Here is a 27154-nt window from a genome sequence, read left to right on the forward strand (position 1 = left end):
CTTCTGCAAGGAGGTGATTAATACCGAGAACGGAATAAAAGCCTTTTTCTTTGCTCTGTTTGGGCTAAAAACACATATTTCCTTCATCTTCCTCCAAATGTCACATGAAACTCTGATGACTCAGGCTGAACTCAGGTTGTCCCCACGGCATCGTCTCTTCGTCTGTCCTGAGCTCAGACGCTAGTGACGGTTAATGGTGATGGCAACATATTGCCAACAGAAGCGTGAACATTAGCTCGACTGCCATCCTGCGTTTCCTTGTTTTTCCACTTAGAACCACCAACGCCCCCCTCAATTTATGTGTGTGTGTGCGCGCGCAGCTCAAGTGCCCTGTCTCAATGATGGCGTGACACACAACTGTTCAGCGAGCTCTCGTCTGTAACCATAGCAACTGCAGCTTACCTAAACACGGCAGATGTGTGTTTTCTATGTCGGCCTGTTTAGGGGGCACATTAAAGCTTATTTCCAGGCCATCGGAGAGGGACCTTTACCAAGGAGTAAGAACATGGGCTGACCAAAGTGAAATGCAGAGTGTGTCTGTCTGTCTCTCTGTGTGTGTGTGTGTGTGTGTGTGTGTTTCTTATTTTATACATCTATCTGTGTAAATTGTTGAGCTGCTATTCCCACATCCTCACCCACGTTGTTGTTCTCTTTAAAAACATAGTTTTGGCAAACGGCCTGTTTTCTCTTGAAATGTCCCGAAACAGCTTTTTACTTCAGGGTTTTATTGTGCCTGTTTTAAACTTGCAGCCTTCGTTAGGAAAACACAGTAGAGGCTGAAGTGATCGCTTTTTTTATTCATACCCAGGTACTCGGGGAGTAGAAAACTCCAACGAATCGCAGTTCTTCTCCCTGATGTACTTGGTGCAGGTGAATCCAAGCGAAATGCATGTCCTTTAATTAATTTGACCAGTTAAACCTGCTTACATTCTTAAGAGTAGATGTGGATGCAGTCAAGGAGAGAAGAAATCTTAAGCCTTAAAACAATTCAGTCATGGATTATGCAAAAAAGGAAGCTCAACTCCAGGATGCCTGCAGTAATTTGCAATTTGGATGTAGGTTATGGATCAGTCAAGCAGACATTGGCTGATGTCTCTGCAGACTCGATTACTTATCTATCTCTTCTCAGTTCAGAATGGTATCTTAAGGCAGAAAAGGAAACGCTCATGAATGAGACAAACAAGCAACAAGAAAATTAGTTTTAAGATGCTTTTATATCAAAGGTGCGTTATCACCAGTTGAAAAAGAAAACTTGCATGTGATGACAAAACTCAAAGGAACAAACTCAAAATATAGTCATGAATCCTGAATTTCTGATTAATGTTTCTCTTCAATTAGCATCGACCCCAGGAAGAGAAGCTGTTACCCTGGTAACAACTAATGGGGATCCAAATAAACAACAAAGGTTGAGAAGCTGGTAAATGTTTAACGTGCCCGACACAGGCCTCAGATAGCTTCTTCGTAGGAGATTTATGTTTTTATCATATTACAGGAAATAAATGTATCTCTCTTCTTGTAATCTGAAATTTGAGGTGTTAGCTGCCCTCTGGCACTATTCAGTTTGCACTCTTTGCCCCCCCAACCCCAATCACAGTCACAGGTTGAACAGAGTCGGGGATGTTAACGTCAGACTGAGTTGTCACCGATTGTTTGGTATTGTTGGCTGACTTTAGTTTTTGCTTGGTTTAAACTCCCTTTATTTTAAGGATTCTGACGCAGTCTCTACATGTCTCAGTCAGGATGAGCAAACATGAAGTATACTGTTGACATTGAGTCAGCCAGTTAGCTGTAAGCTACACCTGAGTCATATGCCCCATGGACAGTTATGCTACATTAGCTACTAGCAGTTCCTGTTTGCATTGTAACCATGATTATGCAGAGAACTAAAACAAGCAAGATCCTTTTGATCCTGAAGGAAAAGGTCTAAACGTGATGTTTTATGAGGCTGAATCTGTTCGGCTATAAGAAAAGCACTTTACTAATATGATTTCCAAGCAGATTTGTGAGTGGTTATCCTCAACTGACAGAGGAGAAACTGCCATCACTTACAGTATAACGTCCACTGATAATGAGGACATTTGCATTTTGGGTTGACTGAGTTGCGACTTTGAGAAGAAGCAATTGGTGTGTGGTGTGAGTTCTTGGAGAAAGATTAGAGATGCAGCGAAAAACGAGGAGGAGGTTTTTTTTTGGGGGTTTTTTGCCCCATTTGAGGTGCCCCATTTGAGGTGTTAGCGTCAGCAAATGCAGCATGGCACGTTTCAACCACCATCCTCGCTCCACATTGAGCCGTTTACCTCTCACTGTGGATGTTGAGTGATAAACAGGTGCAGGCTGAAGGCCCAGAGGCCCGTTGTTCATTTGCCCGGCTGGCCTCGCATCTCAGCAGATTGTATAAGATCAAACCTCGCCTTCAGGGCTATTTGATTAGCGGGGAGGATACTTGCCGATGACCTTTACGTCTGTAAGGTTTATCTCCTGGACATCAGTGCTCCGCTCCTCCTGCACTCGCATAAAACAGGAAAAGCAACTCGTGTGCATCCTCTAATTTCAGATCAGCAGCATGCTGTACGTAGGGACATGGTTTTCCCCAGATTGGGGACACGCAGGGATCCCATCTGTCACTTTATGCATTATTGCATTTCCCCACCCCCAGCAGTTACTTTAGCATCATACAAGATCATCCGCCCTATTCATCAAGAACGTCATCATATCACTGTTTGCTCTCGTCAAAACAAAGAAAACTCTCTTTGGGGGCTGAACAGGTGGCTGCAGCTTGTGCCTATAAACTCAGCGGGTCTCCTGTAATGTCACGCATCTATTTCCTGTTCAGTCGCTCTTTTCCCTCGAGAATGTAATTGTCAATAAATGATAAGATGGGGAGTGTGTGATGGAGCGGGTCTGAGGTTGGAGTATTCTGGGCGAAAAGGTGATTTATCTTAAATGGTGGGATCCTGCTGAGTGACATTTAGCCCACGTGTGCTCGGTGCTGGAGGTCCACCGGGGGGCCTGGAATGTCGCAAAGCTATTATTCTGGCCAGAGAGAGGTTTTCTATTAATGGAAGCGCAGAGCTGCCCTCTGGCACTATTCAGTTTGCACTCTTTGCCCCCCCAACCCCAATCACAGTCACAGGTTGAACAGAGTCGGGGATGTTAACGTCAGACTGAGTTGTCACCGATTGTTTGGTATTGTTGGCTGACTTTAGTTTTTGCTTGGTTTAAACTCCCTTTATTTTAAGGATTCTGACGCAGTCTCTACATGTCTCAGTCAGGATGAGCAAACATGAAGTATACTGTTGACATTGAGTCAGCCAGTTAGCTGTAAGCTACACCTGAGTCATATGCCCCGTGGACAGTTATGCTACATTAGCTACTAGCAGTTCCTGTTTGCATTGTAACCATGATTATGCAGAGAACAAAAACAAGCAAGATCCTTTTGATCCTGAAGGAAAAGGTCTAAACGTGATGTTTTTTTATGAGGCTGAATCTGTTCGGCTATAAGAAAAGCACTTTACTAATATGATTTCCAAGCAGATTTGTGAGTGGTTATCCTCAACTGACAGAGGAGAAACTGCTATCACTTACAGTATAACGTCCACTGATAATGAGGACATTTGCATTTTGGGTTGACTGAGTTGCGACTTTGAGAAGAAGCAATTGGTGTGTGGTGTGAGTTCTTGGAGAAAGATTAGAGATGCAGCGAAAAACGAGGAGGAGGTTTTTTTTTTGGTTTTTTTTGCCCCATCCTGAGTCATTACAGGTTCAACAATGTTCAAAAGGTCTCATCGCGAAGTCACCTCTCGGTCATCATTACCAGCTGACAAACGAAAAGTGCGACAGATTCAGAGTCGTCTAGGATTACCGGGGTCAACATGTGGAGGAAGTCCTATTGTAACGACAGGGTGAAAGACTCAGCTTCTGTCTTGACCGCCGTCTGGGTTTGGTGTCATCCGGGAGCAGCATCAGGGGAGCAAGGAGCTCTGAACGTAATTATAGGTGGGCCAGAAGGGCACTTTTATCAGGCGGATAAACTCACCTCGTCCTCTGACTCTTCGAGCCGCGACAATTGTGCCACTACATGGAAAAGATTTTTGACTGATGAGATTGAAAAGAGAGAGAGAGGAAGATTAAACATGGGGACTTGCCATCTTCTCTGCGGCAGCATAAATGTCCAATGTGCCATTTGTAAGTGATGGAAGGACTAGTCCTTTACATGGCTAAGGATTCAGCTTAGTGCTGCTTTATTATCACATGTCACAGTGTTCAGCTCCGCACGAAAGGACTGAGCTGAACACAATAAGGAGCATTTACTCTGTGTGCGCCCTTTTCTTGACATTCCCAGTTGACACTTGGCTTCAGAGAGGAATGTCAGTGATGTTGTACGTAACAGATATTCAAATTCTACCGAAATGCCTGAAGACTTGTGACAAAGACAAAAGGCTGTTTGCCACCTGTGGACTCTGGTGCCAGCGGGATCGTGTGTTACTTTCACCGTGCCCAGTGCAACAGAGTGAACATGGGAGCGTCACTCGGCCCTCTGCCTGCCATCTAAGTATGTCGCTATTTTCGGGTGACAGCAGCTGCCAGGCCTGTTTTGTCAGGGCCTCGCACAAGGAAACGATGCCATGTGAGGCTAAAGTTATTTAGTTGCTTTTGTTGTCCCCGGTCAAAACAAAGAACATCTTATTAAGTCTTTTCTGTCCACAATTGAGTCTGATAAGCTTTTTTTTCTGAAACCAAGTGCAGTAAGAATATCTCAATGTCTGAAATGGCCAAATGACTTCAAGGATAACAACGTTGGGCACAGTCGTCCATGTCTCTCTCAGGATGAATCCTAAGGACTTTGGTGAGCCATTAACCGTTCATCTTGTCAAAATTAGATTTTCTTTTTAATACTTTGGACCATAGACCTGTAAAACTAGGGACATTGGTGCCAATTAGCAAATGCTAACACACCAAACTAAGATGGTGAGTATGGTTAACATTATAAAGCACCACTGTGCCTAAGTATAGCCTCCCAAAGCTGTCTTGTTTTTACTTTTTCAGACGGACCCTGGTGCCTAATCAGCAGCTCATTTGCATTTTCTTCCAATTTTTCAGGATCATTTTCTGAGCTGTAAATGTGCCAAGAGGTGCTTGTTAACTGTGGCGGTCAGTGTTTTCATGCTGGAGGAAACATGCCTTTTGCCTGCTGATAATTGGTTTAAACCAATCTGCCTTTTCCCAAGAAATCCTAACATTTGATGTTAGAAATCTTAAAGATCTGAATTCATACTGGTTGATTCTAATTAAGAACTTAGTGTTGGGGAGATGAGCCTTTACTAATTTGGTACTTCTCTGTGTGTGGTGGACATATTTTCAGCAGGATCTCATTTGGCACAAACAATAGTGAGCATAATTAGCTTTGTGGAGCAGCATCATATTCAGAGAGCAGGAAAAACTGCATCTTTCCCTGTCCCAAAAATCGAAATCATGAACAATATTATGTACTGTGCAGTCTTCAAACCTCGTCAAAAAAGTGCCTCTCCTGTCACAGGTAAAGGCAGACATGAAGGAGGCGTAACTCTTGATTTAGCAACCTGGCACTTTACATCTAACAGGCTTTTTTAGCAAGTTAAGTTTAATTAATTTACAAGACCACTTTGAGAAAATGTATATATGGAGGTTAATAGATGTTGCAAACTGGTCACATGGCAGTTTCTAACTTTAGAAGTTCACTTTAAGTTCAGCCCTCGTTCTGTGCGCCTAATTGAAACCATATTGTGTCTGATTGCAGAATACAAATCCAATCACATGCAATAACATCTCAGAGACATTCTCCACCTGCTGCTCAACTCACGCCTCATGCATTCCCTCCAGCCTTAAAAAGTACCTTCAGCTGCTACAGTTACAGTACCGGTATGTCCAGCTCCCCGCATGCAGAACATAATTTGCATTTTTTCCATTTTTGCCAGAGAGGTGAGTCATCGCTTGTGCTCTCATCAAACTCCTTCCCGCACACCGATAGACATCACAGACGTATTTGTTTTAGACAAAAACATCGACTTCTTTTTTACTTCAGTTTAACAGCGTCTTTCTCATGAACTCACACATGAATGAAGACATTATAAGAGGACTTGACTGCAGCGTCTGGCAGGTATCCTCAATCTCTGATGATGAGTGACTGTAAAACAAACTAAATAAAAACACAATGTTCTGAACTTCTGGAAAGTTCTATGACATCCAAGATGAACAAACTTATAAGAAGCTTTGGGTGTGCAACTGTGGGTTTGCATGTGCCTCACACAACATGCAGGTCTTTACAAAAAGCTAATTCAAGAATACCATACAGTTTAAATCAACAGACTATGTGATGAGCTGATCACGTTAGGTGAAGAAATTAAGCTAAGACAATGGACCACAATGGACAAATGTTCAGCACTAAAATTAGTTTGATCCGGTGTTAATGTTGCTCCTATGATAACGCGAGTTACCGTTTGCGTTACCTCAACTATTCATCGTCTTGAAGACACGTCGGTGATTTCTGGTCCGCTCTCCCTTTTGGTAATCGTCCCGTTTGCGGTCCTACAGTTGGTTCAATAAGAGCACAAGTAAACACTAGTTAGATTACTAACATTACATCTTACCACTGTAATTGGTGATTAACTTTATTGTTGGAATGCTGTTAAGCATTCCAACAATAAAGCTCCATAGAGACCAATGTTAAATTTTGCTTCAAAAACATCTTCCACAGAACACGGTACCCAATTTCTAGATCGCCAGTTAAGCCACATTTCTTACACTACAGACACAATTTTTACAGAATCTGTTCTTCAACTCATCCTTCCCCTCAATTATTAATATCGGAGCAATAGGAGCTACGGTTATGGGAGTTTTGATGATTTGTTTGAGAGGCGTTTCCCTGTTTTATCTCCATGAAATGGCTTCAGGCACACAGGTGTTTGCGATTGAGCCAATTAGTGATGTTGCTAAACACACAGACTCACAGACACATGCGCACATACACTCCTCTCCCTCTCTCTCTCTGTGTCTCTCATACAGTCATTCGGTCTTAGGGATCTTTAGAGGTCTTTCCCCCCTCCTCTACCCCCCCCCCCCCCCACACACACACACACATACACACACACGCCATTTTAAAATAAAAGCCCCACAGAATGAATCCTAACTGAAATGCTTGTGATGAGCCTGTCATTTAATAACCGGTTTGTGTTTATCTAACATTATGATTCTGTCTCCTCTCCCCTTCTCCCCCACACCCCACACCCCATTTCAAAATAAAAGCCCCAGAGAGTGAATTGTAACTGAACTGCTTGTGATGAAGCCTGCCATTTAATAACCTCTGTTTATGTGTCAAACATGATGATTATGTCTCCTCTCCCCCTCCCTCCCCCACCCAGTCCCACCCTTTCAAAATAAAAGCCTCATGGATTAACTGTATTTAAACGTTTCGCTCAAAATTAGGCTTTTTTGTTGAAATAATGAATGCTCTCACTAATAATGCGACAACTACTACTACTGCTAATATTTCTAGTATTACCACTACTACTACAACTTTTGCTGTTGCTACTATTACTACTACTGCTACTGCTATTACTGCTACCATAAATATTATTACTACCACTACCACGACTATTATTACTGATACAACTGCTAATACTGCTATTCCTGCTACTACCAGTACTAATAACCAGTACTAATACTACTACAGCTATTAGTACGACTGCTGATACTACTACTTCTATTACTTCTTCTAATTACAAATACTTCGACGACAACTTCTACTACTACTGCTGCTACAAATATCACTACTGCTACAACTAGTACTTATTCAAATGCTACTCATACTTATACTGCGAATAATACTTCTACTACTACTACAACAAATATCACTACTGCTGGAATTCTTTTAAGCTACAGAAACCGTGCGAATATCAAAATGTTCAGCTCTTTCAGGAGAGGGGTGACATAACTTCATATTTGTAATCTTTCAACTTTTTGAATTATTCAGCTTTTTGCAATTTTTTTTAAATTGGATATCTATTTTCAGCAATGTTTTTGAGATTCATTTCAGCTTTCAGCATTCCAACGCATTTTCAGCAGGAAATGCATTTTCTAGTTTATGTTAGCTAGCTAACAGCAAAGCAAGTTAACCTTTCTAAGGCTACTTGAGCTAGCTAACATCACAGAGCTAACGTTAGCTCCACCAATATTAGCAACCTAATGTAATGAAACAGACCAAGTGAAACATTATCTGAGATGTTAACAGTTCGCCTCATGGATTGAATTTGTGAATTTGTGCTTTGCGTGTAGGTCACGAGCTTTTATTAGGAAAGGTCTCTTACATGTCAGACAAGACATTTATTTCCAAATTTTGGTCGATTCTGCTGTCGATTCCACTTTAGAGGATGCAGCATTGGGAGTGAGAATGTTATTACTGAATGGCAGGTCTATCCCTTTGAAACTGCCGTAACGCTGGTAGTGATCCCTAATGACGAGGAAGCAGCTGCATGCTGCTCCACAGGAAGCCTGCTAGACAAAGAAATAATCTGCTTTTATTGACAAGATAAGAGAGAAATCCCTTAAACCCACCGGTTTTACTCTTTAGTGTGAAAGTCGCACGCAAAAAAGAAAAGCGTACTCATCCTGGGGAATATTCTGACTGATGCAGTACAAGCATCCAAGGGAGGGTTTCCATTCAGCAAAAAGAGGAATAGTGCAGTTGAGTTGACTGAAAGCAAGTTAAAGTTTTAAAATTTTTATTCATACTTTATGTTGTACTAATATCTCCTCATGTACAATGTACCCAGTGTACAATTCAGCAGATGCAGCTGTGACACAGCTCAGGGAGACTGATACGGTACTTAAAAAAAAAAAAAAAATTGCTCATTCTTGAAGTCGTAACTCTGTCAAACAGACGTGATATACATATTCTTAGAGTCAGTGCGACTTTCTGAGGGTATTATTATTTTCATCCTTTCATGCTTAATCGTGAATAGACATCCATCAATCCACTCAGAAAACCGAGAAAAAGACTCCAGAACTTGCCTGAGAATCAAGTTTTTTAAGTTTTCTTCAGAATCAGTCATCCAGTGATAACTATCTGTGCATACATGGGTACATTACAAACAGGAACTGTTGATGACGAATTCAGCTGTAAGCTACACCTGAGTCATATGCCCCATGGACAGTTATGCTACATTAGCTACTAGCAGTTCCTGTTTGCATTGTAACCATGATTATGCAGAGAACAAAAACAAGCAAGATCCTTTTGATCCTGAAGGAAAAGGTCTAAACGTGATGTTTTATGAGGCTGAATCTGTTCGGCTATAAGAAAAGCACTTTACTAATATGATTTCCAAGCAGATTTGTGAGTGGTTATCCTCAACTGACAGAGGAGAAACTGCTATCACTTACAGTATAACGTCCACTGATAATGAGGACATTTGCATTTTGGGTTGACTGAGTTGCGACTTTGATTAGCCTCATGGATTAACTGTATTTAAACGTTTCGCTCAAAATTAGGCTTTTTTGTTGAAATAATGAATGCTCTCACTAATAATGCGACAACTACTACTACTGCTAATATTTATAGTATTACCACTACTACTACAACTTTTGCTGTTGCTACTATTACTACTACTGCTATTACTGCTACCATAAATATTATTACTACCACTACCACGACTATTATTACTGATACCACAACTGCTAATACTGTTATTCCTGCTACTACCAGTACTAATAACCAGTACTAATACTACTACAGCTATTAGTACGACTGCTGATACTACTACTTCTACTACTTCTTCTAATTACAAATACTTCGACGACAACTTCTACTACTACTGCTACTACAAATATCACTACTGCTACAACTAGTACTTATTCAAATGCTACTCATACTTATACTGCAAATAATACTTCTACTACTACTACAACAAATATCACTACTGCTGGAATTCTTTTAAGCTACAGAAACCGTGCGAATATCAAAATGTTCAGCTCTTTCAGGAGAGGGGTGACATAACTTCATATTTGTAATCTTTCAACTTTTTGAATTATTCAGCTTTTTGCAATTTTTTATAAATTGGATATCTATTTTCAGCAATGTTTTTGAGATTCATTTCAGCTTTCAGCATTCCAACGCATTTTCAGCAGGAAATGCATTTTCTAGTTTATGTTAGCTAGCTAACAGCAAAGCAAGTTAACCTTTCTAAGGCTACTTGAGCTAGCTAACATCACAGAGCTAACGTTAGCTCCACCAATATTAGCAACCTAATGTAATGAAACAGACCAAGTGAAACATTATCTGAGATGTTAACAGTTCAATAATCATGAAGACAAAACAATAATGGAGACTTTGAATTTTCGGGTGATAAGCTTAGTAAATATACTCAGAAGGATGAACTGAAGCTGTTAATTTACGGCATTGGCTGTTAATTTACATGCGAGGGATGAACATTTAACTGTATGTTAGTTGTTATGAAATACAGTAAGATAACATTTTAAATCCAATGTAAATTTACAGCAATTCATTACAGTGTTCAGCTGAGACAGACAGCGAGAGGCTGGGAGACACGTCCATCCCCTCCCACCCTAAGCTCTTTACGCCTCACTGTAAAACTGGCTGGGCTGCTTCCAGGATGGCTTAAATCATGGCTTAGCCAGCATGGGATTTGAGGTTTTATCCTGCATGTTTTGATTGTGGGTATTTTAATAGCTGAGTAATTGTGCAAACTGTACATTTAAATCTATTCATAACAAAGGAGAAACATGCTGCTTTGGTATAATGAAAATAGATTTTTTTTTTTTTATCAATCCTGTCAAGTGTAAGATATTTAAAAAGGAAAACTGAATCCCAAACAGACTTTCAAATCGGGCATGAAAGAGAGAGAGCTGATCCTGCAGGCTTGACCCAAAAATGTTTCAAGGATAGCAGCGTTGTTGTCACAGCTCAGTGAGGATGTCGTCAGTGCTCATAGATCAGATCACTCACTATATACAGTAACCGATGTCAAACAAACAGAGTTTCAGATTTCAGGCCACGGATAGTTACAGTGCAACCTATACAACATGAAACACAAACTGAGTAATTCTGTATAGGAGCCAAGGGTTTAAAGGAGGATCCCCTTTCCAAGTCTTTTAACCTCCATTATTTTTTTTAAATATCTGTGCAATCTGGCTAATGGTTGGAAGCCAAATATAAAGCTACTGTCTTACAGCTTGTAACGTATATTCTGTGACATGTGATCGTTGTTTGACCTTTCATAAAAAAAATTATAATTTGATTTTGTATCAAATGCAGCGCCGCTGAATCATGCATGTTTGGTCTTATGTAGAATTTAAGTGTCCTGTTTGGAGGTGCAAAATATAGGAATAGGGGAATACATACTTATACCAAGACTGACCACTGCCAGGTGAGATTGTGTATGAGAAAAGCAGGGGTAAAACCTGCAGCACTGTTTTCTCACACTGAGGGAGAAAGCCTTGCCAGTTCCATGACAGTTAGCACTACAACATAAGACAACAGAAGAACAATTATTTTTCATACAGTTTTACATACAGTTTTTTTCCTTCACTTTGTGGTTATCAGTAGAAACCAGCAGAAGCCTGTTACTCCAGTTCACCGAGCAGCACTCATCAGAGATCGGTGTGTTGATGTTTGGTAAAGGAGTGACTTCAAGAAGTGTGAGTGGCTGTAGAGGCCCTGGAGGCGCTTCCATTCTCTGGAGTACACTGCTTATAGCTGACAACAACAGTCCTTTTCCTACGTGGCGTTCTGCACTAAAGGCTGACACTGTTTTTTCATATGTACAAAAAAGATATATATGATTTTATTTTCCTGGTTTCTCACCATGGTTGCCATGTTGGACACATGCAGAGAAAGTATTATTTATATTAAGTCATAAATCGATGTGCCGCATACTGTAATCTGGACAGCAGCTGTTGGGGAAAGTTCACCGGGTTATTTTTGACCCGCTGTTTTCACCACCAGAGAGTGTTTGCTATAAACGGTGTTAATAATTATGTCATCAACACACACTCTCTCTGACAATGTGTGTTAGAGAACATGAGAAGGCTCACAGCAACAAGTAACATATGATTATATATGAAAATAAACAACAAAATATTTCATCTTATCTTGTAGTTTTTACCTGGCTTAAATTCTGACTGGAGAGTTTTCAAGTGTTTACAAGGTCTCAATTTGACACCATTCACATAGTTTGGGATAATGTGCTTGGAAGAGAGAAAGAAATAGAAACGGATGTTGTGTCTCAAAGCCCTGGACATTTATACTTTCCATACTGGCTTTGTCCCTCGTGTGCAATGTTGGTCTCTCCTGCTGACGTCAGCGAAGGCGTCTTTTAGCTTCCTCGGTCCCTCTGCTGCTCAATGCAGTTGCGTTGCGATACTTCGCAGCAGCTCCAGGCAGGCTATGTGCCTCCCTGCAGGAATTAAGTCTTCTAATGAGCTATTAGAAACTGCTGTACCAGGGACCTTGTTCTAGTGCCTCATATGATTACCAAAAACCATGTGCACAGCGTCAAGTATTGTTTACCATTGTTTATCAACTGTATAAATCAGGGATTGTCTAATAGGTAAGGGCACATTCAAAATCTAATAAAAAAGCAAGGCTGAAGTTGTCTCGATTTTGTCTGAGCTGGGGCCCCCAGTGTCAACACAAACTTCCCAGCAACCATTTGTTGCACCATCATGGAGTCGAGTCAAATCCTCGCCTGAAATATGTCCGCATTGGCCGTTTGATAAATCACCTCGGTACAAAGCTTGTAGCATCCGTACAGGAGACAATCATATGCATCCAGTCTCCTACTGACTGTCAGCGTTAGTTGATGTTGACAATGAAAGTGAATTTGTGCTTTGCGTGTAGGTCACGAGCTTTTATTAGGAAAGGTCTCTTACATGTCAGACAAGACATTTATTTCCAAATTTTGGTCGATTCTGCTGTTGGTTCCACTTTAGAGGATGCAGCATTGGGAGTGAGAATGTTGTTACTGAATGGCAGGTCTATCCCTTTGAAACTGCCGTAACGCTGGTAGTGATCCCTAATGACGAGGAAGCAGCTGCATGCTGCTCCACAGGAAGCCTGCTAGACAAGGAAATAATCTGCTTTTATTGACAAGATAAGAGAGAAATCCCTTAAACCCACCGGTTTTACTCTTTAGTGTGAAATTTGCACGCACAAAATAAAAGCGTACTCATCCTGGGGAATAGTCTGACTGATGCAGTACAAGCATCCAAGGGAGGGTTTCCATTCAGCAAAAAGAGGAATAGTGCAGTTGAGTTGACTGAAATCAAGTTAAAGTTTAAAATTTTTTATTCATACTTTATGTTGTACTAATATCTCCTCATGTACAATGTACCCAGTGTACAATTCAGCTGATGCAGCTGTGACACAGCTCAGGGAGACTGATACGGTACTTAAAAAAAAAAGAAAATTGCTCATTCTTGAAGTCGTAACTCTGTCAAACAGACGTGATATACATATTCTTAGTCAGTGCGACTTTCTGAGGGTATTATTATTTTCATCCTTTCATGCTTAATCGTGAATAGACATCCATCAATCCACTCAGAAAACCGAGAAAAAGACTCCAGAACTCAGTCATCCAGTGATAACTATCTGTGCATACACGGGTACATTGCAAACAGGAACTGTTGATGACGAATTCAGCACACTTTTAATGGTACCAATTGGCCAAAATGTAAAGAAATACCCGCTAAACAAATTAAACAGGTACAAGATGTAGCCCACAGCTAGCTAACTGACCACATGGCAACAATCCTGGCTACATCCCCCAAAGCCTCACATTATGCAAACTGTAGTTTAGTTCCAAAGCTTATCACATGATTATCGTCCAAATTGAGGTGAGACAAAGAATACTGTTTGGAGGGACAAAATTTATCATTATGAACTTTTTTCATGTTGCACAATTAATATTTACTGAAGCTCAGAATGTTCCATCGAAATGGGCGTCACGATTTTATCTGTTTATCGGATAACAGAACACTGCCCAGAGGTTTATGATATTGTGAGGGAGAGTCTTAACAACTCGGGAAATTCATGACAGCGATAGTGATTTTATTATTTTACTCCTCCTAGCAGCAGTTGGCAGGTAAACAGTAGAAATACAGCCTTCACGCTACTTTAAGCCCACTGCTCCCTATATACAGGGATGGGTCAAATGCAGAGACAAATTTCCCCCTTAAAGGGATCAATATCGTACAATAAATAAAAAATTTAACTTCCAGAAATATGTTCTTGCATATAGTTGATGGCCAATACAATTAGATAACGTGTTCTCTTTTTCCTCTTCCTCTTTTCCCTTCTTATCCCTTTTAAATCTTTTCTTTGTCCTTTGACCCCACTCAGCATCTCTGATGGGTGTGGTCAGAGGTGACGTAGATCCTGGAGAACACTTCATTGCACATCAGGACAGAAATGTGAGAAGAAGCTTTTCAGAAGGTGTAAAAATAGTCTTTAAATAATGTTAGACTTGTTGTGTTTAATGCAACAGAGAATCATCCACTGGGGTTTGTAGTTTCTTTGTGTGTTGTTCCTTAAAGGAAAGCCGACCAACAGTACAATCTCCCGTGTCATTTGTTAATTTATATTTATTTTCCCCTGGCAGTATGTGGTTTTAATTGACATTAATGCCATACAGTAAAAGTGTTGTTGCTGAACATGGACTCCTTTTGATTTGTGGTTTGTGGACTCTGCCAAAAATAATAATTAGAAATGGCATAAAGCTTAGGACAAACAAAGACAGTTTTGGCACTAAAGATCTCTGGCAGGGTCACACACTTTGCCGACTGGCACATTGAAGTCGTCGAGCTCTGTGTCCTTCAGCTTCGCCTCAGTCGTGCATCACTAGATTGGTAAAACAGCTCGGGCATGATCAGAATGACACATGATGAGCCCCTTTCTTACCACACACGTCTGGGGATTATATAATATTTATCATCCTTCTGCTGCTGTCGTCAGTGACTGCGACCCATTATGAAATCTGATTGTTATCTTATCTGATGATGAGTAATGTGACACTTTCTGCCAAGAAGAGATTGAGTATTCCATTAAGCTCCGATGCATTTATTATATCTCAATGTATGAAGCTTCCTCCTCCTGATAAAGCCGATAAAGCCAGGCTTCGTTTTCCCCTCATTCGTTTCTCAAAGTTTAAATGTAATCCTCGGAAGTGGTATTAGCATGGATGAAAGTGGCATGTTACTCATGAAAAAGCAATAATCTTCGAAAGAAAAACATCATACATTTTCAGCACACAACACTTTATTGGCATTCGCACTGCAAACCTTAAACATGAGGAGCACGGTGACGCTTTACCCTCGAGTCTGATCCCAATAACTGTGAAAATGTTATGCTTAATATTGCAAGAGGTTCCTTTGCCATTGCTAGGAAACGGATGAAAGAAGATGAGAACAAATATCATACACTTTTATAAAATTCAGTTATTTTTAGTTAAAATCTGCGAGAAAAGAAAATGATGAGTCTTTTGTATGGGTGAATATTGCACAGCGCAGTGAACACGATGATGGTGACGATGACTAAAGTGATTGTCAAAATGAACTCCTGTCTGTTAACTATTGACGCTGTTTTTGAAATATTTGTGGTTTTGACCTTTAAACTGTGAATGTCTGTTTGTCTTTCCTGCCTGTGGCTTTGACACAGAGCAGCTGTGATTTGGACCATTTCATCATAATATCTTAATTTAATCATAATATCTTAATTTAATCATAATATCTTAATTTAATCATAATATCTTAATTTAATCATAATATCTTGTCCAGGAAGATGAGGCTGTAGCCTGTTACGAAACACATGCTGGGTAGGCTATGCTCAGATCATGCTTTAGGAGGGTGCCAGGCTTCAGGAGAACCATCCAAGACCCCATTAGTATGCATGTTGTGTTTTTGCCTGTCGCCACAAGCATGGGGCACATGCACACTCAGCCAGTGAGCGCATGTCTGAGCTGAACAGGGACGCAGCTGTCTCTTAAAGGCCCAATCCGTCATTTTGCTAACCATCTTATTTTCAGGTAGAGCTTATATTTTCATGTATAATTAAAACAGATTGATGGAAATGTTTGTTTATGTTGGCAGATAATAGATGAAATTGTCAGCATGTTTTGACTTCAAGAGCATCAGAAATTATTTTTAACTTTTAACACGACATATTAGCTTGTTAGACATTGACGAGCTTTAAGATTGTGCAGTTCAAAATAGCCACAAGTTTGATGCACAAAAAGTTCCTTTAGATAATTGTTTACCCTATCAGCAAAGACTAATAATTCTGATTCATCGACTGAAATCTCGCAATATCATCAGAACTATTATTTGAGCCACGATTGTTGAGCCATATTTCAGCCCTGGCTAACGCTCTGCGTGTACTTCAAGTGCTCTAAATAAACACTTGAGAACCTCAAAGCATCAAAAGGTCACACTGATATGAGTGGTCATCATCCATCATGGTGCTTTCAGCAGCAACTTGCAGAGCAGAAGTTGCATCATACGTCGCAGATTTCCCGTCGGCTGCAAAGGAGCAGGAGTTCAACAGCAAAGACAAACAGTAAATGTTTCAAGTGTTCATTCACAGTCCGTATTTATCGGGGTTGCAGTGGTCCAGTGAGGGTGACACCACCGTGGACTTTGAGCTTGCTCCCCACAGCAAAAGAGATTTTTTTTCTTTTCTGCTCAAGCAAAGTTCCCGTTTCTTTGGCAGGTTATTCACGCTGGTTGATGGTGAGTCACTCTCCAGGAAGAGTGGAGGAGCATGAGTGGGTTCTCTGATGTTTGTAGGTTGACTTCTGGATGCTTGAGACCTGCTGGTGCGCTCTGCAGGGCCGTGACATACTGTGCATCATAGACTGGGACCATTGCTGGCATTATAATCTGTTGGGAAAGTGGACTGAAAAGAATTTGTCACACACGCGTACAATTAATATGTTTTTGTTATGTTATAGCGAAACATTTCAAACAGTTCATAGTTGAATAAATAATGTATTCAATTTTGTTTCAAGTTTTTCAACCAGCCTAATTTTCCCAGATTTTGTGATTTTTGTGCCGATTGTGTTCTGTACTAGTTTTTCACTCCTAGACCTGAGACTTGTGTAAAAAAGATAAGAGGACTTGAACGCTGTAAAGGACTTACTTGACCCATTTTGAGACTTAAAAGCAAAAACACTCAAGTCAATTTCATTTCTGCACAGCGTCCAAAATCACAAGTTTGCCTCAAAGGATTTAACAATATGTAGTACATTCGACATCCGTGATGCTTCTACCCAGTCTAAATATTTTACCTCAAAAAATGTAATTTTCATATGGAAACTTGGCTTTTTCTTGTCCTAAAGGACTTAAGATTTGACTTGAGATTTCCAATTTTTTTTATTTTTTATTTATGGCTGTTAAATTTTTATTTTTCACTCCGTACTTTCTGAAAAGTGGTTTCCTTCATGACAGCGAATGATAATTATGATAATTTAAAAAAAAGTGTAATTTTCTTGTATCACTGTGATTTCCTTCTTCCATCTTGGTCTTGGTAACAACGTTAAATAAATAGTACAAAATGTTTGCTACAAAAATAAATTTAGATTGGACTGAGTATGTCTTGGCAGCTCTCTTGGTCATCATGCGGTGGTCGGTCCTCTCTGTGAGTCTGAGCTCTCTCAGCCTCCTTGTAGCTGGAACCATCTTTAGATTAACGATGTGATGCATCATTATCCGCTGAGATGAACGATGTGATGCATCATTATCCGCTGAGATGAATGATGAATGCTGGCACCGTCTGCGCTCACCTCATTGACAAACCCAGTCATGATTGCCCCCTCTTTGTTGCAGGCTGTGTGTGTCACTTTACTGCCATCACTGAATCTTCCTCAGCCGGTGGCATTAGCATTTCTGGGGTTGCACCAACATTGTTCCCAGTTTCTAAACTGGGATGGTCAGAGGCATAGAGAGATTTCCTGGCTTTCAAAGAGGAAAGGGTCAATTAAAAATGCATGCGGGTGCTTTTTGTCATTACGAAGCCATCACTGGTTGCAGGTTGACAATACAATTTTACATTATGGAAATTAATTAGTCTGAGCTCATTCATTATGGATGCCCATTGGTTTCTTGTTCAGGATGGCCATTGTGTCATTTCTAAATAGATGAAAGCCAGGTAGGGTCGCCGATAGCCTGCCAATGTATTTCAGGAACATTTGTTCTGCTGTCCTGCAGAAACCGTTCCGGTCATATTTGTGTCTCTCTGTGTCGAGCATTAGCACAGACTTTTACAAGATACAATTAGGATACCCATTTTGCAACAGTACTAATGAGCTGCTGTGCTTTTTGACTTCTAAAGTAGGGCTGGGAGATATGGCCAAAATCATCTATTCAGACATCAATATCATATCTTCATAACAATATATTGATTCTGAGTGACAATACTGAGGTAAGACGGTTGAGAACGCAGGTTGTTTTTCTACAGTTAACACCGATGGTCACCTTGAATATACTGATTCATTCTGTATTTATTTCCCATTTAACGATTTGTATTTACAGTTTAATCAGATTTCTTGTGGTATTCGCTTAAGTTTCACCTAAGCCTTATCAGTGTCAGAGCTGTTACCTGACAGCTCTTGCTTTGTTTGCCAACACCTCCGGATCTCATGTTTATTACCTTGCAACCTGCCTCCCAGTCCGCTCTGAACATCTATCCACTCACTCAGGCGTCCGTTTATTCAGCAGCCCCCCCCCCCCCCCCCTCCCCCTGCAGAAAGTCGGAGTGACAGAGTGAAAGCGATGCCCTGGTTGTTATTATCATGCTGCTCCACTGTGGCTACCGAAAGCTTGGGGCTCATCTGCATCCTCCCTTGTTTGTTTCTGTGAAAACTGAAGCCATTTCTGTCACCTCGCCCACTCTTCCACTGCCTGTTTACATGATAAGCTGAGCTCTTGTGTGTTTATGTACACTATCGGATATACAGTAACTGATGGGTCTTTTTGTGACACTGCTGTTCCACTTAGCACCTTGAAACACATTGAAACACCTTTCTGTAATTACAATGTGTGTAGCAAATGTCTAATTAATGCATTTGCTCCTCTTTAAGTTAACTTTAAGTTTGGTTGTCTAATAGTTTATGCTTAAAAATAAGTTGTAGAACAAAAGACCTAGAGCTTCTCTGCAGCTAACAATCATCCTCATCACGGATTCATCAGCTGGTTATTTTGTCAATTAATTGATGAATCATTTAGTCTCTAAAATGTAAAAACACAACACAAAATAGTGAAAAATGTCCATCATAATCTCCCAAAGCCTGACATGACGTGTTCACATGGTTTGTTTTGGTCGACCAATTTACAATGATATCATGAGAAACAACTACTCAAATAACAAGAAGTTGCAGATTCATTTTCTATTTTTCGACTAATTGTTGCAGCTCTTAAAAGATGAAATAATTATGTTTTTTATTTTTTATTTTATTGGTTTATTTGAACGGGACAGTGCACATTAATAAAAACATTTCTGCAAATGTGCCAGAGTTAGCCAAAAGGCTATTTTTCATCTGTAGTCTGTAGTTTTGACTTTTTTTCTTTTGCTTCTCTGTTATTCTTACTTTTAATTTAATTTGCTAATTTGTACCTAATTTCTCCCTGATCCATTTATTGTCGTGGTTTCATGAATTGTGCACTTTAACAGAAGTATTTTCATCGTCAAAAGTAAACCCCTCCACACATCAAACATATGTACATGTATTATATACCGTTTTAGTTCTGAACTGTTTTTTTTGTTAAAGTAAGTTTTGGATAATTACAACTTAAGTAAAATGCTCCTTTTGTCTTTTCCCCCAGGTGGTGCTTGTATTTGCCCTCAGCATTGGAGCCCTTGTTATATACTTCATAGATTCTTCTGAGTAAGTATTTTTCTTTTTAACGTACTTCACTATTAATGCTACTCTGGCTTATGGGTCCCTGCTTTACTTGTTCCACTGCACAATATTTGAGAGATTTAGAAACTGAAAAGTGGCCTTGAGTTTGTCTCAAGGTGTTCGGTCCTGATGTCCCTCAAAGCTTACCGTAGCTTTCTTGCAAAAAGTTACAAATCGTCAGTTTTGTCTCAGAGGAATGTAGAAATTCAGCAACTATGCTCTACGGTCTTTGGTTATGTGTTATGAAAAGATGTACTGGGTGTATTTCAGATATTTATGATTTTGATTACCCTCTAAAAAATTTCGTACTTGCTGCCTGTTATGATCCAATCCCCTTCCAGGTAAACTGCTATGAGCTTGCCGGCGATCTCTGCTGACAAACAGCCAGTGCTCACAGATGCTTAATTTCTATTGAAAGGATCAGACTCTCAAACAGGCAGGAAAGACCCAAGTTCCTGTTCAAAACCAATCACTGTCACTCATCAAACTGGAGGAAGTGGGAGAGCCTTTTTGCTCCATGTGCGACAGTGTACTGTTGCTGCATCCCGGTGGTGTTGGGACAGGATGTGCCATTAAGAAGTGGAGCAAAATAAACCAGGAGAAAAGCTTTTATCAAGCCCAGAGGGAGTCTCCACTGGGAGTAATGTTAAGGCACAGGAGAGAAAATGGGCTTTAGAACTTTGTAATCTGGCTCATGCTGCTGGAGGCAGGCGTTCAGGTTATTTGTTATTTCATAAGACTATACACAGCTGAGGCCTTGGCTGGCGGTTTGCGAGCATGATCTCATTTCATTAACTGGACAGGCTCAGGTAGAGTTACATCCTCACCAATGCCATCTGTGGCCTCCTGTTCTCAGAACTTACTTGTAGCGGCGCCTGATACCCTTTTCACCTGATGAAAGATGATTTTTATGATGCTTCAGCAACTGTTCAATTACTTATTTTCATATTCATACAAGGCTCTTTGTCCCAGTTTTCATTCAATCATGTCCAGGTCTTTCTATTATTCAGTATTTTTTCACTACCTGTCAAGCCAACAAGCCTGGTACTTAAAGAAAGAGCAGCCAGTCAACTACTCTCTTGCATGCTCAAGGGGCAGCCAACAGTAACAGATACAACCCTTCCTGTAATTAGTCCTGTGGGGCTGCTGAGGCTGTCCTATGAAGGGCAGGCTGACCTGGCTGGAAGCAACACAGAGAGAAACAGACGTCAACACAGCAAGACCCACTTAGAATCATAGAGAACAACTCCAGCTACGAGCTGCACAGAGAGGAAGAAGACGGTTAGGTCCCACCGGGAGTTTTACTTCATGAAGCTGTAGTCGTGTCTTACTTTGCACCCATATGCTTCCATGTCGTCCTGTGTTTCATCAATGCTAAAGTAGAGCCGGGTGTCAAACCTCAACACTGAGTACTGAACAAAGCTGGTGTTGAATACTTGGTCATACTCTTTTTATTACACTCTTATTCTTTTGCCACTGGGGAGCAGAAAGACTTCACAACAAGCCGACAAACCCGCAGCCATAATTGTCCTAAAGTTTTATCTTAGAGTTTACGTATTCAATTAATTTCAATTTTTTATTTTGTACAGCTCAAAATCACAAAGCACACATTTGCCTCAGAGGGCTTTAAAATCTGTACAACATACGACATCCTCTGTCGGAGAACCCTCGCACCGGAACAGGAACCCCCCCCCCCCCCCCCCCCAAAAAAAACTTTTAACAGGGAGAAAAAAAAAGGAAGATTTATGTCAGATTGAGCGTGTTTCAGTTTAGTTGATTATTAATCTGTGAAGTATCCCATTCATCCCATATTTTGTGGCACTTGGAGGCAGCGCAGCAACCTTTAAACATTGACATGTTATCCGCTGAAGCTGTGAAGTTGACAGCGAGGAACATCAGCATTCTTTTATTCATTTATTTTGCCGAATAAAAATGATAGTTTTGTAGAAATAACGTACTTATATTGCTCAAAGTAAGGTATAAAAAAAACATGTACAGTATTGAAGATTTTCAAACAATACCTGGTTGAAGTGATCTGTGACCTTTCACTCTCAGTGGATTAAGCCTTTCTGCAGTGCCATCACATAACATCAAGCTCTCCTACTCTTTGATCTGAGTCTGAATTGAATGAGGGAGAGAGAGACCAGAGCGACTTTGGGCAGGAAGGGTTTGTGATCCATAACGGGCTTAGTCCTCTTCCACACCAGGTCTACTGAAACTCAATTATTTAGCACCGCAGGTCTGCCTCCGCTGTATGGTCTGTCACCCTGCTATGATGGGGATTTGCCAGGAAATATCAGCTTTTCTTTATCTTCATTGTTACTTTTGAGAAATTGTCCAGATGCAAGACAATTGAATGTAACAGTGACGGTTGCGTGAGGCCGATGAAGATGGATTGAGTCTTCATCACCGACCTGATCATCAACCGAGTGTCACTACTGTGCATCAGATCGGGTCAAAATGAATCCCCGAGGTATTTTAATATTACCTAATTCCAACTCCACGAGGACAGCGTTTTATCAAACAGACGTTATTCAATTTTTTTAAAATTTCTTTTTACATAACAAAAGCAATTTGCTTTAATCCGACTGGTATTAAACAGCACAGGGGAGATTGTTGCTGTTGATTGTGAGTGTCGAAGACTAAAGAGACACAACAACAAACTAAATGTACGAGAGGGACCTGGTTGGCACTGACATGCTGCAGAGAAGAAAGACATGATTCACGATAGCCTGCGCTTTGGGGAAGTGTTTTAATCCATCAATCATTGATTGTATCATTTTTGAGGACTGATGAGGTCGAATGATCCCGTAATTTACATGAAAAAGCAAAGATTACAGAAAAGTGTATTCATGTATTCCTGACATTCTTTTCTCAAAATTATAATTTCAATTTTGATAAATGAAAATGTGTGTAGTCGAAATAGACTGTATATGTTTTGCTTTTATTATCCTGTTAATCATCTAATTTACCGACCCGAACAGTAGATTGTTCTATTTGATCAATCGATCATTTTTACAAGTTCCCAGAGTCCAAGTTGGTTTTTGTTTGACCAACAGTCCAAAACCAAATTATGTAAAACCCAGAAAAACAATCAATCCTCACATACTAGAAGACGGAACCAGCTAATTAATCAAACAACTAAATCGTTGGATATCAATGTTCTGGCAAACGACGAATTGATTTATGGACTAATTGTTTCAGCACTAACACGATTAATTAACCAGTCACTGTTTCTATCATGACAATCTTCCGTTTTTTATCAATGTCACTCAACTTCATTCAAATGGTATATTAATCAAACGGCATTGTTTGATTTTGAATGTACAGTCAACCTGTGTTTTCATTTTAGGTGTGAAAAATATTTTGAGAAGGATATCGTTCAACTGCCAGTTCATATTTTTTACGACACAACCCTACTAACCTATTACAGTCACATTCACCTGGTTAATTATTTCTCTTTATTTGAATTCTTAGTGCCAGATACAAGCTTTTTGAGGGTGAGACTTCACTGCATTGCTAGCATTTGCTATGGCTGCCTGATTTCATAAAAGAAGACTTGAGCTCTGCATGCATTTAACCCTTAAGCTACTGCCTTGGCTCTGCCTTTCCATCATGTTTGAATTAATTTGTCCCTGAAATGTTAATGAGATCGGAAATGTGGGCCTGAGAGGAAAACGGCTGCATTTTCTATCATGTGATATGGCACCTGGAATATGACAGATTGTTTTGCAGTTATTAAAGGGTTAATCAGGCATCTCGACAACTTATTTCTTGTGTGACAATGAATGCATGTCCTTTCTCAACAGAAAAAACATTGGAAAATACCAACTATTGCACTTTTTTTCAACACTTAAGTTCCCTCTTCTTTTGGAAATCTTAAAAGTGGAAAAAGGAAAAGAAGAATGCATCTTTCATGCTTTTTTTATACCATTGATATATATGCATTTTACCAACCCTTTCCTCACTTGACCACTAGTCTTTCAAAGACATTAACATACTTTGTCTCTCTCTGTCTAACAGTCCTATCGAGTCCTGTCAGAACTTCTACCAAGACTTCACGTTGCAGATCGACATGGCGTTCAACGTGTTCTTCTTGCTGTACTTCGGCCTCCGTGTAAGTAAAACGAGCAGATGTCCTTTATTTACACTCTTATCCGTGTACCTGAAAACTGTGAATCTCACCTTTAACCCTTAATTTCCATCAGTTCATTGCCGCCAATGACAAGCTGTGGTTCTGGTTGGAGGTGAACTCGGTGGTGGACTTCTTCACGGTTCCTCCGGTGTTTGTGTCTGTGTACCTGAATAGGAGCTGGCTCGGTAAGGATGCTCCCATCTCTCCCACAGGCTGATTAAACAGGCGCTGCATTGTAGAGTGGATTTTTGGGTTTTTATTTCCCAGAAGCTTGGGCTGCCACCCAGTGGATTTAACGGGTCTAACAGTCAATGAAAGCACCAGATAATCTCAGCACGTCCCTAGACTCTCATTACATGGGCACACCTTTAATATTTGCCACATATGTTTGATCATTTTGTCATGAAATTAACTCTGTGGGACGTTGCATGAAAAGCTTAAATGATTTTCGCCATTACTGTGGAAATGGTGCATCAAATTAAAAACTCTGCCAGAGCACAGCATGAAAACTGTGAATTATGGCGACTCCATGGCTCAGTAAACATTACTCGTCAAACTAATGCTTGTTTGCATGACAACACCATCAAATATTGTATGGCTGTCATCTGGTGTGCAATTTAAACTTGCATTTATGCAACCTGATTTTAAATGGAAATGTTATCGGCTCCATGTCTTTGGCCATGTGCTGTGGGCAGTGAGCATTGTGCTGCAGGTGTCATTCACACGCCGTTCACCTCTCCAGCACACCTGCAATAACACTCGAATGAAACCACGCTGTGATTGTGAAATACACGAATGGATTAACAAGACAGGTAATAGGCTTTGTTGGGGCCTTGATCGCTAGAATAGAAGTCAATCTGCTAAATGTGCGACGCTCATCACTTGGAGAGGTCTGTGAGGAATTACAGGATTAAGGGGGATCTCTGCGTTGCAGGCTTTATAGCTGCTTTTCAGCTGAGGAACAAACCGTCAATGTAGCCGACACCGGCATTGAACACCCTCGACTTTAGAGTCAGTATGACAGCTTGATAGGTTCAGTTGCATAACGTGCCTGTGTATTTTCCCTAGGCTGATGTACCGTCGTGAGTGACTTTCGGTGTGAAATCAACAAAACGTAGGACTAGCTAGTGCTGGTTGCCGGTGCCATCTAGTGGACATGAGAGAGTATGACAGTATTGCCATGATTTTGATGTTTTGATGAGTGTCCGTAGCATTATACTGATTTTTATTGGCCATTTTATTGGCATAGTTGTTGCAAACCGTGACTATATTCAAGCTTGTTTTCTTGTGGATATTTTATGCGCACCATTTCAAAGTGTGTACTTTTTTTGGTCGTGTTTTAAACTTTCTTTTATGGCATGCACATTGGCTTTTGCTCTACTTTTGTGCTATTCAGTGCTTGTATTTATTTTCTGATCATGCCGCCACTTTTTTTCTACATACGTAGATATAATGCTGTTTGAAAGAAGAAGGGAAAAAAAAATCACAAATGAATCCCTCAGACCCATCCATCCCTGCAGAGCATCTGTGAGGTCTGTGTGGATGGAATGATGTGTTACTAACAAGCCACACACTGAAAAATATACATCAGGATAGAATTGAGAATAGATTGACCAAGACACCAACATCACAACAATATACTTCAACTACATTTAGTTTGGTACGCCACTGTTGTTTTGGGTTTACAGACGGTAATGGCTGTGAGGAGAACGCAGCTGCTCAGTGTGATGCTGCCAGTCTTGTTTTTGTTTGCTGAAGTTGTCAGAGATGTGATGGAGGATGGACCTACCCTCCTCACCCAAAGATTTCCATGACATATTTTGCACATGCAATATTTTCTCTACATGATCGTTTTGGCTGCATTACCCAGAATTCCTGAGTCAGACAGTGTGACCATTACTGCGGTTCTGTTGTTGCCGTTACTCTCCTCTTCTGTTACCGTCTGTGTAGGTGTTGCTGTTTTTGTTATCTGCTCTGCCATGCGTGCGTGCTGTACAGCTCTTCTATTTTCTGTGTTTCACACAAACCGAAAATGCAGCACTTTATTCCAGATTCCCAACAACAAATATACAAAGCCTTCATGCACAGAGTTGACCCAATACAGATTTGAATAATTTAGTGTTGTATCTCAATCTGTATCCAGATGTAGTGATTCAAAAACATCTTTATTATTCAAATGAACATGAAGCGTAAAAAAGTATACTGATATTTCCTGTGGTGTTTAGAATGAGTTCCAGTGGAAGTACTTGTGTCGGGCGTAATCTTAGTCAATATGGTCAGTGAGCAGTTGGTCGTGGAGGATTAGTCACTGATGTACTGTTTGGTTAAACTGAGGTCAAACCGGTGCAGCGGTCATAACCAGCTCAGCAGCATCTGTTCGCAGCTGTCCAACTCCCTCTTCTGATCAAAAACTCAATCCTCCCGTCTGAACATTTTGACACAAATACACACACGGAATGTGCTAATATTCTCTCATACTAACGTTGATGCACGACAGGCTTGCAGATGTGGGCGCGTGACACACATTTTTAGATGTTGCGTCGAAAATACCTTCATGTAGAAACAATATTCAGCAGCTAATAAGCACAATGATATGTTTTTACTGCAAAGTCTGAACTCAGGAGCTCTGACCTGCTGCAGGTGTGAAATACTAGCAGCACTTTTATCTCCGACAGTGAAAATAGTCCAGTGCAACTCTTCCACATTTAATGAGGTGAATACGACACAACTCATCCAGATAAGATATTCTTGTCTTGGTGGCCACATGTTGCAGTTTGTTTTGTCTGGAGCTGATAGTAAAACACAGAGAGAGGCTTTTGCATTAAACTGTCCACTGGAACTAAATGTCCTCTAATGCAGTGGTTTGTAACTTTAGGGGCGCAAACCTCCTCTTAGAGGTTTTCTAAAGATTTTACTGGCAATTTGATGAAGGGAAAAAAAGTGAGACGCTGTTCTAGTTTGTTGTGCAATTCTCCATATTAGTTCATATTTAAACATAATATGTTTTCATTAGACAATAGACTTCTCTTGTTTTCTTGCGACCCTAAATGCCTACTGTGGGGCACCAGTTGTGACCAGT

General features: G+C 40.4%; 1 protein-coding gene across 3 annotated transcripts in view; it reads left to right on the forward strand.

Moving 5' to 3' along the window:
• LOC306795047 (calcium-activated potassium channel subunit alpha-1a) overlaps positions 1-27154 on the forward strand; it is a 75518-nt gene that overhangs the window by 14022 nt on the left and 34342 nt on the right. For all 3 annotated transcript variants that reach the window (XM_079293378.1, XM_079293379.1, XM_079293380.1), the window contains exons 3-5: positions 19864-19925; positions 23964-24057; positions 24149-24260. In XM_079293378.1, the coding sequence (XP_079149504.1) occupies positions 19864-19925; positions 23964-24057; positions 24149-24260 (268 nt within the window). The remainder of the gene's footprint in view (positions 1-19863; positions 19926-23963; positions 24058-24148; positions 24261-27154) is intronic.

The sequence above is a fragment of the Melanostigma gelatinosum genome (genome assembly GCF_949748355.1).
Source record: "Melanostigma gelatinosum genome assembly, chromosome: 21".
Lineage (NCBI taxonomy): Eukaryota > Metazoa > Chordata > Actinopteri > Perciformes > Zoarcidae > Melanostigma > Melanostigma gelatinosum.